General features: G+C 38.5%; 1 protein-coding gene across 1 annotated transcript; it reads right to left on the reverse strand.

Moving 5' to 3' along the window:
* Positions 1-1,205: 1,205 nt before the first annotated feature.
* Positions 1,206-17,967, reverse strand: mmp14a (matrix metallopeptidase 14a (membrane-inserted)). The gene is made up of 10 exons (XM_052149458.1): positions 17,501-17,967; positions 7,592-7,740; positions 7,239-7,361; positions 6,404-6,711; positions 6,120-6,281; positions 4,627-4,769; positions 4,351-4,489; positions 4,105-4,255; positions 3,811-3,926; positions 1,206-2,779 (listed from the first exon to the last, which is right to left on the reverse strand). The coding sequence occupies exons 1-10, from the start codon at positions 17,600-17,602 to the stop codon at positions 2,454-2,456; spliced, it is 1,719 nt and encodes a 572-aa protein (XP_052005418.1). The 5' UTR covers positions 17,603-17,967; the 3' UTR covers positions 1,206-2,453.
* Positions 17,968-18,041: the final 74 nt, after the last annotated feature.

The raw sequence follows: 18,041 nt of genomic DNA on the forward strand, positions 1-18,041 counted from the left end.
TTTCCCCTGGCCACCCCACCAGACGAAAACCAAGCACACCAAACACGAGTTCCAGAGCTCTCCCACACCACTATGCACAGAACCAGACTTCCAGAGTTTTCTGTCCTTCTTTTAACTCATCAGTCCATCCTGACTGAGTAATGAAGCACTGAATAAGAGAATGGACGTCTTGAAATTGAAAGTGTTGGTGAAATGTTAAAAAAAATCTCATTACGTAAGAATGAATTATGTTGTAATATAACATGCATGTTCAGAGAGAAAGTCTATGTTCTGAACATGTTAATGAGGATTGACACAATTACTACAAAATCAAAACCTGATGCTTTTGAAGATAGAGAAACAGTAAGAATGTTATCAGAGATGGATAATGTGCCGAGAGAGAGAGAGAGAGAGAGAGAGAGAGAGAGAGTGAGAGAGAGAGAGAGAGAAAACATTGAAAGAAAGTCCTTTCATTCCATCTTTCACCAGACTGAACTGGCATTGTGTTTTATAAGTACAGTCTTGCTACAGTGCATATTTGAGAAGGGTAAAGTCATGCAGAGAGCAAAACACAGAGGGAGAGAGGGAATCAAAGATGAGGGGAGAAAGAAAAAGGGAGGAGACAGGAAAAACAGCACATAGATGTTTGTGGTGGTGGGGGGGTAGAAAACCTCATAAAAGAGAACAATTTTGCTGTGAGTGGAGAAATGGGAAAGGGGAAGAAGAGGAGGGGAGGAAAGCGGAAATGGCAGAGCACTGTTTTTTCTGTCTCTCTCAGCTGGAACAGATTTAAGATACTTCATGGAAAAAAACTCAACTCCAAGTGACAGTCATATGACTTAGCTGTATATTGTGCTCCACAATTATTACCAAAAGATCAATATTTAAGTCCTAACATTTAACTAGATTTCTCCAATGTGACTTTCACATTGTTATTTATTTGTTTTTGGCAATTTGCATTCATCATGCATATCACCACCTACTGGGCAAGGAGGAGCATTTATGGTAAAAACTGACTTGTTTCTCACCCACACTTATCATAACACTTCTGAATATAAAGATTTATATATGTATATATATATATATATATAAACCCTGCCAATTATAGGCACAAATTTGCTTAATGAAAACTTATAAACATTTAAACTTAATCGGAAAATGTATGTGAATGTGTATGGATGACTCACTCATGAGACTTCAATTTTTTAAGGTCCAGAAAAAAGGAATAATGTTAAAAAGGAACTTTATTTCTTTTTAATTTCCAGTACAAAAAAAGTAAGAAACAGGCAAAAATCTCATTCCTCTACATTGTATCATTATAAAAATCATTAATATTATCATTGTTAAAACTACTAAGAATCTTCTTATACTGATGTATGAAGCCCTAATACAGAAAACCCATAGCACCATCACTGTTCATAAATAAGTCTTTATTAGTTTCTGCTGCTTTTAGTATCTTCTTGACAAGCTGGAGAGCAAGAAAATGTCTTAGAAAGAGACAATCTTACCTCCAGTCCTACCTATTATATAAACCTGATTTTTTTTCCGTTAACCTGACATTAAATGATTGGAATGCAATTTGAAAAGTCACATTCTGCCTGTGTCCAGCAGGACTTGAAATGGAAAGTTTTAAAAAAGGCAAGACAACACATGTAGAACAATAATAACAATAACCATAGTTATAATAACAATGCCAGTCATTAATCAAATTACTTAACAATTTGAGTTGAAACAGATGGAGCTCTGCTCTATAGGTGCAATCAAAAACTGGCCTACTCCAGGAGCTGAGCTGACTCCTCTCTCCCTGAACTTTGACCTTAAACCTTTGACCTTTCACGTACAGTAGGCCTCTACATTCAAGAAATACTTTATGCATGCACGGAAGTGGGTGAAAAGTGAAAATCTATTGATGTATTTGGTGATTATAGGGTACAAGAAAGAATGGTAAATTTTCAATCCTCCCAAACTAGGAATTCAATGACAAAGGCACTAAAGGGGGAGCATTGGATCAGTAATGAGTTTATGAAGTTAATCAAAGTGAGATGAAGATCAATTAATGTATAGAACATGTCAATCAAACAGCCGCGCAGCTGGAGTCAAGTTGGTTCTGGAGAGGGAGATTTCAGAGAGGAAGAATGACGGATTGTATATTGAAAAGAAGACTAAGGGGACAACAATGCTTCCACTGAGTGATAAACTGTAAAAATGACTCTTTTATCTCCCTCTCCATTCAGGGCTTTTTATTAATGGCAGAGCAGTACAAGTAAATAGAAAAACATACAATACACATCCTTTCCTTCTCTTTTTTCATCTCTCCCCCATGTGCACCTGTATAATGATCTTGGTCTGACATTCACTCCATCCTAATACAATTTCTCCCATTCAACACCCTTCCAAATGTCATCAACTTGTATCCCTTTTATTCCTCCTCCATCCCTCTTTCTCTTGTCTTTCTGTGCTTTTCGTGTTCTTCTCTAAACCTTATCCAGCAGAGAGCGGTGACAGTAGAGGAGGCGTCGAGGGGTGCCATAGCGACGGAAGAAAAGGAGAGCTCCCAATGTGACAAGCACACAGGCCAGAAGGAAGAGAGGGATCACAATGGTTGCTGCACCTGCACCGCCCTCGGACTCATCCACCTCAATGATGATCACTTCCTCGTCAGTTCCGCTCCTCTTCTTGGGCTCCTCACCTTCACAGCCCATCCAGTCAGTGAGAACCGATTTGGGGTAGCCTGGCTCCACCTTCAGCTGCTGATTATTAAACTTCCAGTATTTATTGGCTTTGTAAAAGTAGGTGTAGGCTGAAGAATTATGACAAAGAGCAGCAGAGAAATCAGTAAGAGTGGCTTCACTATGAAATGTAAAATGCAGTATAATATTCTTTATAAAACTGATTCTAATTCTGAATGCTGATTGGTCGATATAGCTTCCAGCCTAGCAAAAACATGTCTTCCATACCTTATTGCTTAAAGGAATAGTACACCAAAAAATACAAATTCTGTCATAATTTACTTACCCTTATGACATTCCAATGATTTTGGTGAGAAACGACCCAAAATAAAAACTTTAAAAAATGTAAACATTTTTTTATTTATTAAAATGTTATTTTTTTGTGAAAATCTTGATGTCCATCACGCAAACATCTTTTGTGAACAAACAAGCCACAGTGAACAAGCTTATCACATGCACTCATTAACAGAAGTCAAGGTTTTCACGTGAAATTACTTACATTTTTTTTTTTTTGTATGCCTTCAGAAGACTTGGAATGTGACGCATGTGTAGCATCGACTAAGATTACACTTTTGGGTCATTTTTTAAGCTTTAAAGTGAGTCAATATAAACTGCAATTGTATTAAAAAGATGGACTGCCAAACAGAGGAAAAAACGTATTGCCTTTTTTTGCTTATTTTGGTGAGGAAAGTGGCTTTTTTTGGGCTTGTTTTTTCTTCTTCTTCAGATCAGGTAGCATCAGGTCGAGATCTGGCAACACTACAATTGATATTTCACCCACCCTTTAGTGCAGAGTACTGTCATTAAATTTGTAAAAAAAACAAAAAAACAATTCTAACTGGTTACCATTTGGAAAGGAGGCTGTGAAACATCAGAACCAGAATGAAAAAATAACCTTTTATATTTCATTTTTAGTCCCTGATTAAAATATTTGCTTTCACCTTCCGCAGAGGAAAGAAAATCATAGGGTGTTGGAATGACATGAGGGTGAGTCATGTTATTCCATGAGATGACATGAGAACATATCATGGAAGTTTTAATTTTTTGGTGTAATATTCTTTTAATTACACATGCAGACACACAAATGCAAACACTCCCATACCTCCATCCTCACTCATGATGACCCCTTTGATATTGTCTGGTACTCCTTTCCACACACTGATAGGTTTGGGATAGTCTGAATCCACAGATCTGCTTTTCTCATTAAAACGGTAATATCTGAGATTCAGTGATAAGACAAGTCGTGAGTTGGAGAGGAAGATAATAAAAGAAAGGGAGTTAAAAACAGAGGGGGAAATATTTTTTCAAAATATTTTTAGTCACAATATGACACAAAACCTCATGAAATCTTAATCAGACACTGAGTAATACATGTTTGGTGATGCTGAAAACTTACTTGCTTCCTCTGAAGAAGTAAGTGTTGCCTGTGGGAGTGTAGAAAACAGCTGCATCCATCTTGTCTCTAGGGAGGCCTGTGCCAAGATCCTTGAAGGTTTTTGGATAACCTTCATCCATTTTAGCCTCACTGAAAACCCAGTATTTATCACCTAGGGAGTAGAAATAATATAAACACTATTTCTCCACTTATTAAAATTAGAGGTATAACGAATACAATGAAGTGGAATTCAAAAGGTGGACTTACCCTTGAAAAAAACAAACTTTCCATCGGAACGTTCATAGGCTGCATTGATAGAGGGAGGCAAACCCTTCCAGAAGTGTCCAATGGGCATGGGATACCCCTGTTGAGGTTTACCATCACGCATTCTCCAGAACCACTTCTCCTGTGGGGGAGAGATGAGTTGTGAACATAAAAAACACACCACATACGACATGGTCCTTTCCTTGAATGTTTTTATTACGGGTGTTTGAGTGCAAATTAAATGTAAAGGCAATTCCGGTGCATTCAATCATGTCGCACCTTGAAGACAAACATCTCTCCTCTCAGAAAGGCAATGGTGTCAAAGTGTCCCTCACATATGTCGGGGCCAAAAGAAGGGCGGTCTGGCCTTCGAGTCGGGGGATGGGGTGCTGGGGGTTGAGGCACTTCACCAGCGCGAACACCTGACGACAGAAGCACAGGTTTGTGTAGTGATGTCAGTAGATAAATAATATAAACTGAGATCTTCTGAATTTTATTGAACTATATCAATAAAGAAATCCAGATACACAGTATTTGTTATGATTTTGCAAGTGATATTAGCAAAGTTAAGCAATACTGTGAATATTGCGATATTTTAATGCACGTTTTATTTGGAAATTAAGATTCCAAAAGAGTATGTCATTACACAAATTTTGCAATTCCTCCTTGCAGGTATGCAAGCGTTGAGACCGAGATGTTTTAATAGTGACTCTGATTCAAACTATAGTACCAAATATGGCATTAATGTTGGTAAGTTGATTCGTTTTCATGATTCAATTAAAATGTTTCAATGCGTCGATTTAAAACTCTGATTCGCTTGTGTCATTACTCAAAAATGTTAACAAAATTCCCCGTTATTATTTAGTCAAATGTTTTAATAAATGTAGTATGAGCAGTTTTAGTTCAAATTAAAATGTAGTTAAATATAGCATTATATGTGTGCACGTCAATAAAAATTATTAAATATCATTCTTCCGTTTATTTATACATTTTTTACATTTGCTTAATAAGAATAGTCTGGAAAACATGCCTTGTTTATTTTAAATCTTATTTTACTAAAATTAACTTCTTGCATTAGTTTGTATCTAACTGGTCAAAATAGTTGTTTGGCCAATACAGAATACAGAATATCATCAAATTGAAAAATATACACACACTGAGCACTTTATTAGGAACACTATGGTCCTAATAAAGAGCCCAATGTGGTCTTCTGCTGTAGTACCACCTTAAAGTTTGACGTGTTGTGCATTCTGAGATGCTATTCTGCTCACTACAATTGTACAGAGTGGTTATCTGAGTTAGTGTAGCCTTTCTGTCAGCTTGAACCAGTCTGGCCATTCTCCTTTGACCTCACTCATCAACGAGACGCTTCTGTCCACAGAACTGCCGCTCACTGGATGTTTTTTGTTTTTGGCACCATTCTGAGTAAACTCTAGAGAATGTTGTGCATGAAAATCCCAGGAGATCAGCAGTTACAGAAATATTCAAACCAGCCCATCTGGCACCACCAATCATGCCACGGTCGAAATAATGGAGATCACAATTTTCCCCCATTCTGATGGTTGATGTGAATATTAACTGAAGCTCCTGACCCATATACGCATGCTTTTATGCACTGCACTGCTGCCTCATGATTGGCTGATTAGATAATCGCATGAGTAAGTAGGTGTACTTATAAAATGCTTAATGAGTGTAGAGATAACATTTTCAGCTATATCTCTGCCCAACTGAACAAGTTCTTCAAATGCATCTATTCAATGCAAACTAACTACCATAAATTTGCTGGATCCCCTGTCTGTCGTCATCAGGCAGCACAAAGTTCTCTGTGTCCATCCATTGATAAAACGGAGCCATGATGGCAGAGGGATCGCCTGAATGTTCCAAACCAAGAGCATGACCTAATTCATGCACTGCCACCAAGAACACATCATTACCTGAAAGAGAGGTAGAGTGACGGCAATGAGGTCATAAACTGATCCTCTAAACATAAAGGGACAAAATTTACAAGTGCACACTTCAGCTAGTTTGTTTCCGCATTCTCTTATTCTTTGCTCACCTCCCTGATCAAAGCTGCCTGTTGTCCAAGGCTCTGCTGCATCAAAATGGGTATCTCCTCCAATACCATGACCAGGGAAGTATGCGTGGGCAAGGAAACCCCCCTCGCCATCAAATGGGGTGCTGTCTCCATGAAAGCCCTCAGCAAAGAAGAGCATGATATCTGCAAACTTGTCTACCTTGCCATTGATTTGACTATATGGAATTTCACGGAACTTGAGTGCCGTCACAGCCTCCCAGACCTTAAAGGCCTTCCGGATGGCCTCTTGCGTGGCATATTCACCAACTTTAGGAGTGTAGTTCTGGATACTGAGAGAAAAGAAAAAATTAAACATACACTATTACTTTATGTGTGCTTATTGGCTAAATCTGATTGTGCCTTTCAGGATGGAACTGCAGAAAACTGGTATTTTTTAATAGAACGTAATATCTGGTAATTCCTTCCACTTCTGAAAAAGAAGCACCAGACATTCCTATTTTATGAACATTCCTTGCTATTAATGTTTTTTTCTCCCATTTTGCAATATCAAGATCCCATTTTGCATGTTCTGAATGTGTAAAGGGATAGATGGCCTAAAAATGTATTACTTCCATGGAACACAAAAGGAGATGTTAGGTAGAATGACTGCCTCAGTCAACATTCACTTTCATTGTATGGAGAAAAAAAGATGCAGTGAAAGTGAATGGTGACTGACACTATCATACTGCCTAACATTTCATTTTAGACACTTGAATTCTGTTTTAAAACTGTACTCATGCCACAATGTGTGTCATAGCTCTATATGCATTAAATGTCATATAAATGTTCTCCTTAGGTTGTATAAACAGTTACATACCTAAAGGTGATCTCTCTTTTGTCCCATTTTAGGCCTTGGATGACGTAGCGTTTCTTTCTTAGGTTGCTCTTCAGTTCAGAGCCAAATTTATCCGGAACGCCACACCTCGGCCGCTGCATTGCCCTGAAAACATCATGAACATGCAAGACATATGAAACTCAATCACCTAAGAAAACTGACTACAAATGAAACTCTATAAAATCATGTTCCACTGGAAATACGTCAAATACACCACAATACTAATTTGTCATTCAATACCATGTGCCCTACTGCACATTATTCTAAATTATCACAATTATCAAGTAAGAGATGTGCAAGACCCCTGACTAGATAAACCTGTGCACAAGACTTACGTGAGTGTAGCCTTGTCCATGGATCCGGTCACAGTGAGACCATAGAACTTCTGCATGGCAGATATAGCAGTGGTGATGGATTTAGGAGAGCGGATTGCCTGAGCCCGAACATCACCCGGTGGGAGATACCCATACTGCTGGAGCCATGCCTGAGAGATTGTTACATTTACACACTATAAGACACATTTATATGCAGTTTTATTTTACATGTCCCTTTCATCATTATAACAAAGCCAAATTCTATTATTCTATTCTAATATTTTTTACAGGGTTTTTCCACATTACAAATCACTCCAAAGCAGTTTTACAAAGAATAGTGCCTTACAACAAATTTAAAATAAATGATTGTAGCAGTGTGCACAGACACACAAAAATCCTCTTTTCTGTTAAATTTCTGTTAAGGTAACCTCAGCTAAAGGTCAGAGGTCGAGCTAAATTTATTCAAGTTTCACACTGTTACAAATGTCTCAGTGCAGTACCAAATCCCCATGACATGCTGTCTGAATTCATTGAACACAAAAACTGCCAGAATCAACACACAGAAATGAACCACAGTATAAACAAAAACATGTGTGTGAGTTTGTGTGTGCTTATATGACCTGGTTAAACATTTAGGGGGGGGGGGGGCGAGTTTGTGTGTGCAAGCCTAAGAATCTTGAAACTTTTGAAAAGTGATAGTTTATGACTACAAGGTTGTATCGGTATGTGTGTTTTCAACCTAGACATCATTTAGGGACAACTTTTCTGTGGAAAAAAGGCACTAGAACATTGATAAATCTGACACACCTTGTTTTGACCATAAAGGGAAAAGTAGCTAATAAATACACTAATTAATTCTTAATTGATATAAATATATATTGGGTTTGGGTTGGGTTAGTCTGTGGTCATTAAAATATGCTATATATAAAAAAGTTAAAGTCTATGGATGGTAAGTGTTACTATTACTATGTATGTGTGTGTGTGTGTGTGTGTGTGTGTGTGTGTGTGTGTGTGTGTGTGTGTGTGTGTGTGTGTGTGTGTGTGCGCGTGTGTCTATGTACACTATGCATGTGACAGCATCACTGGCCTGAAAGGTGTGTTGGAGGACTCTAAATGTAAAGAGAGGTCAGACTGACTTTTAATTAAAACAGTTTCGGTGCTCTCACTCTTTCTGCCTTACAAAAATAAACACTTAAAACATGAAAGGAAAGAGGAAAGAGAAGAAAAAACTAACAAAGAATAAAACAAATAAAATCTAAATATATCTCATAGCTAGATGCATGGCAATGGCAGCCTAATTATGTAGCTTCAAAGAACTTTGTCTTAATAAAGTTCTCTAGTTGTTGTTCAAACCTCACAGATAGAAAATGAAAGAGGTTAATGGTTCTTCTAACTATAGAACATTTGACAAACACATGTTGTAACTATATTCTTTGATTCTTTCCCTTAGAAGTGGAAATGTACACATATACACATAAAACTTATTTTAAACATGTTTATGATTTTTCTTTTTTTTATGTTCCGCCTGTATGAGAAATGGCTTGTAAAGAAAATCTACCTTAATCATGGGTTTCATATCTAATTGGGAAGATTATGATTAGCCCTTAGCAAATGTCCATTTTACAGTTCCATTGTCAGAGCTTTGCATTATAAGAATGTATACAGTAGCGTTACAGACGGTAACAGTCTAACGGGTAATGAATGATCTGGACCGCTAATACAAAGGTTACAGGTTCAAGGTCTGTGTGTTTTAGGCTGAGTGGCTAAATGCCTCATTTTAAGGATCAGACAGCCTGTGTCTCCATTCCAACCGCAAAGAGTGTCAGCAAAAATGACAAGTAATTCTTTAGTAATCCTTGTGACCTCAGACCTCAAACTGCTTCTCTCCTCTCTCTCTCTCTCTTCACTTTTCATAGCTTTAGGAGTCATATTAGTTGTACCTGAATGTAGATATATCTACAGACTGATCACACATCAGTGAGTCATGTCACGAGGAATCAAATTATAAAAACATACTGTTAATTTCAGAACTCAAAACTTAATACCTTATGCAATAAAAGGATTTATTGAAACCAAGCTGTAAAAGTGCCTCGTTTTCTACTTCTGCGACTTCCCTACGTCACTTGAGTGCCCATTAATTCATGGCCATCTCTCCAGCAACAACATCAACGCCTACTTAAAATCATCGCAGCCTTGGCCCCATCCACCGATGCTAAGTTCATAAACATTGATAGAGCAGGACAGACAAGCCTAGTGTGGCCTACAAACTATTCCTGAACACCAAAGTAGACCCATCTGGTCTATTTTAAAGTGGTCATAAAATGCTAATTTTTATTGTTTCATTATCACACCTGATAATGTTAGTAAAGTTTTCTTTCCCACCAAAACAGTTATAATTTTGTAATATATGATAATTTTCCACCCTGACCATCTTTCTAAAAAGCTAGATTTTTGCCTCAGCTCCTCCTTTAAACTTCAATGTAAACACGCTCTGTTATGAAGAGAATAAACAAGCACCAAAACATTAGAAATGTAAATTTCACGGTTTACACTTAACGCACATCCAACACATTGCATTCGAATATATTACACTACTCATATTAACCATAACTGTTAACACTCACACACTGTCTACACCTGACGCTATAATCAATGATGCTGTCTACTGAGGAAGCGTCCATTGTGGCGCATCACTCCAACAATAAACAAACAGGTGTCCCGTTACATTTTGCGCTGGCGGTACTACTGCCAACAACACAAACAAATGTTTCAGAAACTTTGTGTCAATGCGCTCAGTGCAGTCAGCCTCAAGCCGTTGCGTCGCATCACGTCAATGGACGTGCCCGTAGACAACCTGTCAGCATCATAAACAATCATGATATTTGAAATATTAATGAATGGAACTGTTTTTGATCGGGCCCACTAGTGTTTTTAACTGCACATATCCTTCAGTGCAAATTCCTTCATTTTATGACTACTTCACAAGACGTACACATCCAGTTTATCATCCTGCACTGAGGTGCACATCGACGGAAACCAATAAAAATGGTCAAAGACGTCCATCTAGTGTGTGTTTGTTTACATACACCAACCATTAAAAATAGTGCTGATAGGTGAACAAACAGTTTGTTGAGCAGTTTAAGCAACAAAATCTTCTCTTCAGAGTTGAAACTTGACACCGTGTCTTTTAAAAGCATGCCAGAGAGATGACAACATTCAAAGACGTCTGTGTAGTACATGTTGTATACAAAAATAATTCAAAATAGTCCAGATGGGTCCCCTTTCGTGTTCAGGAGTAGTTAGACCACAGACAGAAGGCATTTTTTCCTTCTCTCTGTCTCTGTTTACGAGTCAAGTGAGGACCAGTGCGATGATTTTAAAACAGGCATTAATGTTGTTGCTATAGAGGCCGTTTTGAATTAAAGAGTACCCCAAGTGATGTAGGGTAATCGCGGTTTGTTTTGTGTGTGTATGTTTTTATGGTAGAATGGCCTCATATATGTCAAAATATCAAGGACAATTTTATTCCTCATGACATGACCCCTTTAAATTATGTTTTTTTATATATAAGCACACACTAAAAAGACATCTTTGACCATTGTCATATATCAAAAAATAAATAAATGCTGCTTTTAAAAGAAGTTGTATCAAGTTACAACTCTGAAAAGAAGACCTCAATCTGTTTAATTCAGCTGAGCTGCTTTTGCTGTTTTAAACACAAACGTGTCCTGGACACCTTGTGCCCCATCTGCGCAATTGTTAATTGTTGGTGTATGTGAACATACACTATATGGGTGTCTTTAATCATTTTTATGTGTTTCCGGCGATGTGTGATTCAGTGCAGGATGATACTGTATGTATGTGTGTGTGTGTGTGTGTGTGTGTGTGTTGTTTTACCATGCTTTGGACTGTGTATGTGTGATATTTTTTTCAGCTCATTTCAGCATGGGTTGCTTGTGAACCAGCCATAATACAATTCAAGCTTTGCAAAGGAACTGCTATTGAAAGATGGGCCAGTTAAAAACACTATTGGACCCAATTGCAAAACCGTAAGTTAACAGTTTCATTCATGAATATTTCAAATGTAACGACTGTTTGATAGTTTATGGTGCTGCTGTGCTTGAGTGAACATCCATCCATCTTTTATAGCCACTTGTCCTATGTAGGGTAGTGCTGGAGCCTATCCCAGCTGTCTCAGGCCAAAGGCAAAACACCCTATGGGAAATTTACAGTCTCCAATTCCCTTAACCTGCATGTCTGTGGACTTTGAATCCGGAGCAAGCTCACGTGAACATGGAGAGAACATGCAAACTCCACAAAGAGGCCCAGTTCAGCTGGGTCTTGAACCCGGGACCTTCTTGTTTTGAGGCGACAGAGCTACCCATTGCTTCCCACAGACATATCAGTTGTATAGCACTTATGCAAGTTATTTACTCACATTATAGAGTGTTGCCGCATAGAGTAAAAGATCGATCTTGGGATTTATGAATCGATATCGACATCATTTAAATCAAGATCACGATGCATCAGATAATCTATATTTTTACTTTGTCCTACTGTAACTAACTTGCACTTTACTGTTGATCTAACATGGTGTAGTGACAATGCTAGTTTATAGCAATCTGATTAAGAAACCTATACCCAGAGTGCAACTTCACAGGTCAGTATACGGTAAATCATTGTGGGCTTCACACTGGGCCATTCACACAGTAGATTTTTTGGAGGAGTCTACATTGACCATTTCGGATGAGGAAGTACAGATTTGGATAATATACTAAAGTGTAGTGTTCGCCTGGACACCCCTGCTTCATTTTCTCTGTCCATCCCACAATTCCTCCCTCTTTCTGAGTGCTCTCTGTGTGTGGTGGCTCCGCTGTGGTGACGAACCCCGTTTTTGTAAAAACACTCTAAGTCATGGATGAAAAGTGAGTGAGGATGAAAAAGTTTCCCCTCTCTCTCTCTCTCTTTCTTACTCCTTCTGAAGGCCACTCTTCTCCCTCCCCAAAAGCCTCAGGTCTTCTCTTACTGGTGCCAGCAATCCCAGCATTCAGCCCCACTGCCCTGGAACTCCCAGCGGTGGGCGTCAAAGCTTCTATTTAGAAGCTCTCTGCAGTTCCCCTGACTGAGGAAGAGCGAGTCACTGTGTGGCCATGCGTTAGCTATTACCGTGCACAGACAGATAACCTTTATTGAGTTTACGGAGTCTCAGTCTGTCTCAGAAGGCTTTATGTAATAATCAAGGCCCAAAGCTGCGATTATACACTGGTCTGAGAACAGATTTCATTCATGGGATATTCAACATTACCCATTAAATCCATGATAGAGACTAGCCTGTAAGGCTGAGCACAATCACATGCTATAACCTCACTGCACTGGCACATGCCAGCAAGGTTAAAGGGATAGTTCACCCAAAAATTAAAATTCTCTCATTATTAACTCACCCTCATTCCATCCCAGATGTGTGTAAGACTTGTAAAGCGAAACAATCAGTTTTGCTGTGAAAAAATATAAATATTTAAGTACTTTTTAACTATAACCCATTGGTTCTGGTCAGTAGCCATATGTGCATTCACAAGAGGGCAGAGTTCAAATGTCCTGGAAGTGGATGTGGATGTAAACTCGTGTTTTTCTCACAGATGATACATCAAGGATGAGCACACAAACACCCCACTGTGAGTAAAGAAACAGATAAAACTAACAAAGCTTCTGTACAATGTTCCTCCTACTCAGTTGTAAACTGTGCCGCTTTTCCTGGTGTGTCGCATGTGTGTCTGTTCTCACGTGAAAATGCCAACACAATCACGCCACATGCACATACTGCTTCTGACAGGAAGTGATGATTTATAGTTAAAAAGTACTTAAATATTGATCTTTTTAGCAGAAAAAGCAATAGTTTGCCTTTAGAAGACCTTAATTGTACTAGTGGTGTCGTATGGATGACGTTTATGCTGCATGTCTGTTCTTTTTGGAGATTCAAAGGTCACCATCCACTTGCAATTTAAGGACCTACTGAGCTAAGATATTTTTCTATTTTTCTTCAGATGTGTTCAGCAGAAGAAAGAAAGTCGTATGCACCTGGGATGTTATGAGGGTGAGTAAACGATGCGAGACTTTTAAGGCCCAAGCAGAAAAACACAAAAACTAAATTCAGCCCTGAATACACTGAAATTGATTCTAAGCCATTGTGTAAAAGATAATATAAAATTCTGACATGCTCATTTCTAAGAAACATCATTTCACTGGTTTTACAGTATTGCAACATTAAAAACATTCCAGAAAATAAAAATGAGAAGCAGAATAATTTTGTTCATTGACTCATTTACTTAACCTCATATTGTTTATGACAATGAGGCTAACAATCTGCCTTACATCTATCCTTTTGCGTTCCACTTAAAAATGGTGGTTTGGAACAACATGAGGGTGAGTAAATTACAGAATTTTCAGTTTTGGGTGAACTATACCTTTAAAACTGTGCACAGCCCTCCACTGTCCTAAAACTCTGATAGTCCCTCTGCAGAAAAGATTGCTGTCAAACTTTCCAGGCTTAGGAAAAAAAATCTACATTTATGATCTTTACAGCTGATCTGCTCCTCCTAAGGAAGCTGTATTGGAACGAGAAATAAAGCTTTAACCTAACTATAGAGATAGAAAAAGATGTTAAACAAAGGGGAATGCAAAACACCAATGAGAAAACTACAGATTAAAAAAGTTAACACTCAAAAACAAAGAGGAAGGGTAGAAGAAAAGGAAGAAGAAAAAAGCAGAGCAGAGGTGAGTTTGAATGTGCAAGAGAAGGACTGAGTCAGTCGTTCCCCCTTGTCTGTGCCAAAGGAAAAGAAAATAACATTTTAAACATTAGTGCCCGCATCTTGGTCTCACTCAGCATCTGCACATGGAGGATCAGATCACTGACCCACTTAACTGAACACCAGAACTAATACTAAAAATAATACTAAGTATAAAACAATCCACATCAACAGTGACACAAACTTTCTTTCAGTTATATTAGTCTCAGGTTTCTAATGAACAGAATTCTAATTCCAGCAGTTACAGATGAATTACATTATCATCCATATGTCATTTAGACACTTTCAGAATCTTTCACTGAAATAACAATATATGATTTGTTATTATGACTGCACATAACAGGACACATTGCATTCGTATACACTCCTGAGCAATTAATTAGGAACACTATGGTCCTAATAATGTGTCTGTCGTTGTCTTCTGCTGTTGTTGCCTCAAGGTTCGATGTGTTGTGCATTCTGAGATGCTATTCTGCACACTACAATTGTACAGAGTGTTTATCTGAATTACCGTAGATTTCTGTTAGCTTAAACCAGTCTGGCCATTCTCTGTTGACCTCTGTCATCAACAAGGTGTTCCCGTCCACAGAACTGCCTCACACTAGATATTTTTTTGTTTTGGCACCATTCTGAGTAAACTCTATAGACTGCTGTGCGTGAAAATCCCAGAAGACCAGCAATTACAGAAATACTCAAACCAGCCCATCAATCACCAACAATCATGCCACGGTCGAAATCATTGAGGTACATTTTTTCCCCATTCTGATGGTTGATGTGAACATTAACTGAAGGTCCTGACTTTATGTATTGCACACAACTGGCTTATTATGGCACTTTTCCACTGCACGTTACGGTTCGACTTGACTCGACTCTACTGCTGTACAGTGCCGCCTCAACATGGGTGGGATTATAGGCTAATCGTCATTGTCATGCCGCCTCTACTGCCGTTGCATCATCTTAAATGCGACACAAAACAATAACACGACTGCTAGCTGTTAACTACTAGCTCATTGTGTTGCATAAAGCAGTTGTTGCATGGTGATTTTGAACAAGCGCAACAGTTAAATTGGCCTGGTTGTTTTGAAGCAAGCTTTCCAGTAGCTGGTCAACTAAATAAAGTGAAGCTTTTAAGCAGAGTATAGAGTTAACGTACCATCCTCCATCGTGGACTCCAGCCTTGGCTGAGTCCAGGACAATCTCCCTCCCATTGCTCGCCGGTCTAGATAGCATCACTTCCTGAAAGACTTTTCGCTAAAGAGAGGAACCTCTGCACCTTTTTTATTGACAACGGCAAGGTTTTGCTCACAGCCATTTCTTTTTACAATTCGAAAGTCGCGTGAACAAATGATACTGCTATCGCTGTAGCTAACTTGAAAACTAGCGAGTTGATGTACTGTGTTGCAAATCCAGTGATGCTGGTAGTGGCAATTCTCTCTGACCAATCAGTGATCTGCAGGATTTTGACATCACATTTAGTATCGGCTCAGCTCGCTTGGAACCTCGACCGAGGTGGTAATAAAAAAGTACCAGGTACCATCCACAGTGGAAAACCCCAAAAATGTGAGCAGAGCAGAGTCCAGTCGAGTTGTACTGTGGAAAAGCCCCATTAGATAATCACATGAATGCGTAGATGTACAGGTCTTTTTAATTTTCATAAACAGATTTATGAAAGATTCAGCAGTGTTTCGGCAGATTATACAGCATCTGTAATACTGCTTATACAAATACATCATCTCTCATCTATGGTCTGGAGAGTGGGGTGCCATAACCAGCTGTTTTCCATAAGTAATATGGCTGAAATGCTTTAATTGTCTTCAGCACAGTTTTAAACAACAGCACCTGTAACAACAGTAAAAGTGTAGGACTGTTGTCTGAGGGATTGCAAAACCTTGGTGATTCCTGGAAAATTCATAATAAAATGTATTTGGTTCATAATGAAACTAAAGTTTAGTCCCTAACAGCACAGTTTGAAAACCAAAAGGTTTGTGCAAATAATTTCAGTGTGTGCAGATTAAATAAGACAAACTTTGATAGATCTGTATGAGTGGTATAGTTTCCAATTAGTAAATAAAGGTTGTCCATAATGCAGATGTCTGAGTTTTCACACATAAAAAACAAATAACATGCTACATATAAGTATGTTGAAAATGCACATTGTTATAAAATACGGTGATACATGTAAACAAATGTCAAAAGTCTTAAGAGTGAATTGAGACTTTCCCATGCTTTGGGCATTAACCTTTTGTGTGACCTTTCTCTCTGATCACATGACTCTCAAAAGAGTCTAGGTGGAGACTGTTATTGTCTGTGAAAACCCCAGAAAGCTGTTGGAATCTGCATAGCTGCATATTTTCCACACTAGCCTTGGGTACATCTCTCAACCATCTTAGAAATGTGAAGGAGTTTGGGAGAAAGGAATGAAGGGGTAAAACTAGAGACAGTTATTGAACTGTCCTAAATCCCCACTCTGATCTGGTTTTCTTTATTTTAAACCTCATGGCTTGCATCTGTGGATGAGACTCCAAAACTTCCAGAAAAACAATCACTCGTTCTCTCCCCCTCACAGTTATGTGTCTACCAGACATGTGGGCCTATTACTGAAATAGACATTAGGTTGTCTAAGGTTGGCTACAGGGTCTATAAACAAAATTGGGATGAGGTAAACCTGATACATTTAGCTATTACCATCCTTTGTTCAGTCAAAACAAGATTTAAGGGGAAATGTGAATATGTTTATAATTATGGTACACTGTATATTGTATTAATGGAGATGCTACAGGACAGACATTAACGCACAGAATTAGGCTTATAACACCATAATAACTATCCATCTCTGGCTAAATATGGCTCTGAACTTTTGAAGCAACTGACTCACTCTTGTTTTGCCCCAATATTTAGGGTCTGAAAAGACACAGCTCCACACATCTTCATTTGACCTCTTATCTGTATTAGATTTCGATTGTTTATGAGGTACATGAATGCACTTTATGAACGAAATCCAGTTATGCAGAAACATGCGTGTTTTGGGTCCACAAAAACAGGTTTGACAGACAGACAGAGAGTGGAAAGAGACACATGCATACATGATACACGCAATATTATAAGAAAGGTGAATGTGCTTTACCTCTGGTCTAACTTCTCTGTCACTTGCTCCGTTTTGCACCAGAAATATGCTTGCCAGCGCGAGCGTCAGTAGTCGCGGTAAAGTCTGGAGTCTCGGTAACATTCCGAAATGCTCTAAATTACAGTCAAACCAAAAACTCGCGACACAAAAATGCTCAAGGGCTCCGTCCTAAAACTTTTCTTCTCGAACCTTTTTTCCCAGTCGATTTTCCCGAGTCACACCATCCCAACGGTGAAAATACTTTTCCTTAAATTCGGGAAACAAGGTTTTCCTTAGTACTAAAATAATTAAAAAAAATATATAAACTGTCTTAACTATAAAACATGTATGATCATTATTAAAGGAAATACTTTTCCACACGTAAAACTGTACCCTAAAATTCTCAGTCTAACGCTCGCGGGACAGTGCAATCATCATCTTTTAGTGTCAGATTGGAGACGTGGTTTATTTTACGTCCCCTTTGGTAATCTTCCTGCACTACAGACAGAGCATCAAACTGGGTGGAGTTAAAAAAGGATCGACCCCGCAGATGTGCACCCTT

Source organism: Xyrauchen texanus, chromosome 2, assembly GCF_025860055.1.
Source record: "Xyrauchen texanus isolate HMW12.3.18 chromosome 2, RBS_HiC_50CHRs, whole genome shotgun sequence".
In the NCBI taxonomy this organism is placed as follows: domain Eukaryota; kingdom Metazoa; phylum Chordata; class Actinopteri; order Cypriniformes; family Catostomidae; genus Xyrauchen; species Xyrauchen texanus.

What these genes read in the sequence shown, in the direction of transcription:
- mmp14a (XM_052149458.1), bottom strand. Translation starts at nt 17,602, where the DNA reads ATGTTACCGAGACTCCAGACTTTACCGCGACTACTGACGCTCGCGCTG. An exon ending in AAAAGAGAGATCACCTTTAG is followed by an intron (nt 6,712 to 7,238) that starts GTATGTAACTGT and finishes CTTTTCTCTCAG; the next exon opens with TATCCAGAACTACACTCCTA. An exon ending in GAGAGATGTTTGTCTTCAAG is followed by an intron (nt 4,490 to 4,626) that starts GTGCGACATGAT and finishes TCTCCCCCACAG; the next exon opens with GAGAAGTGGTTCTGGAGAAT.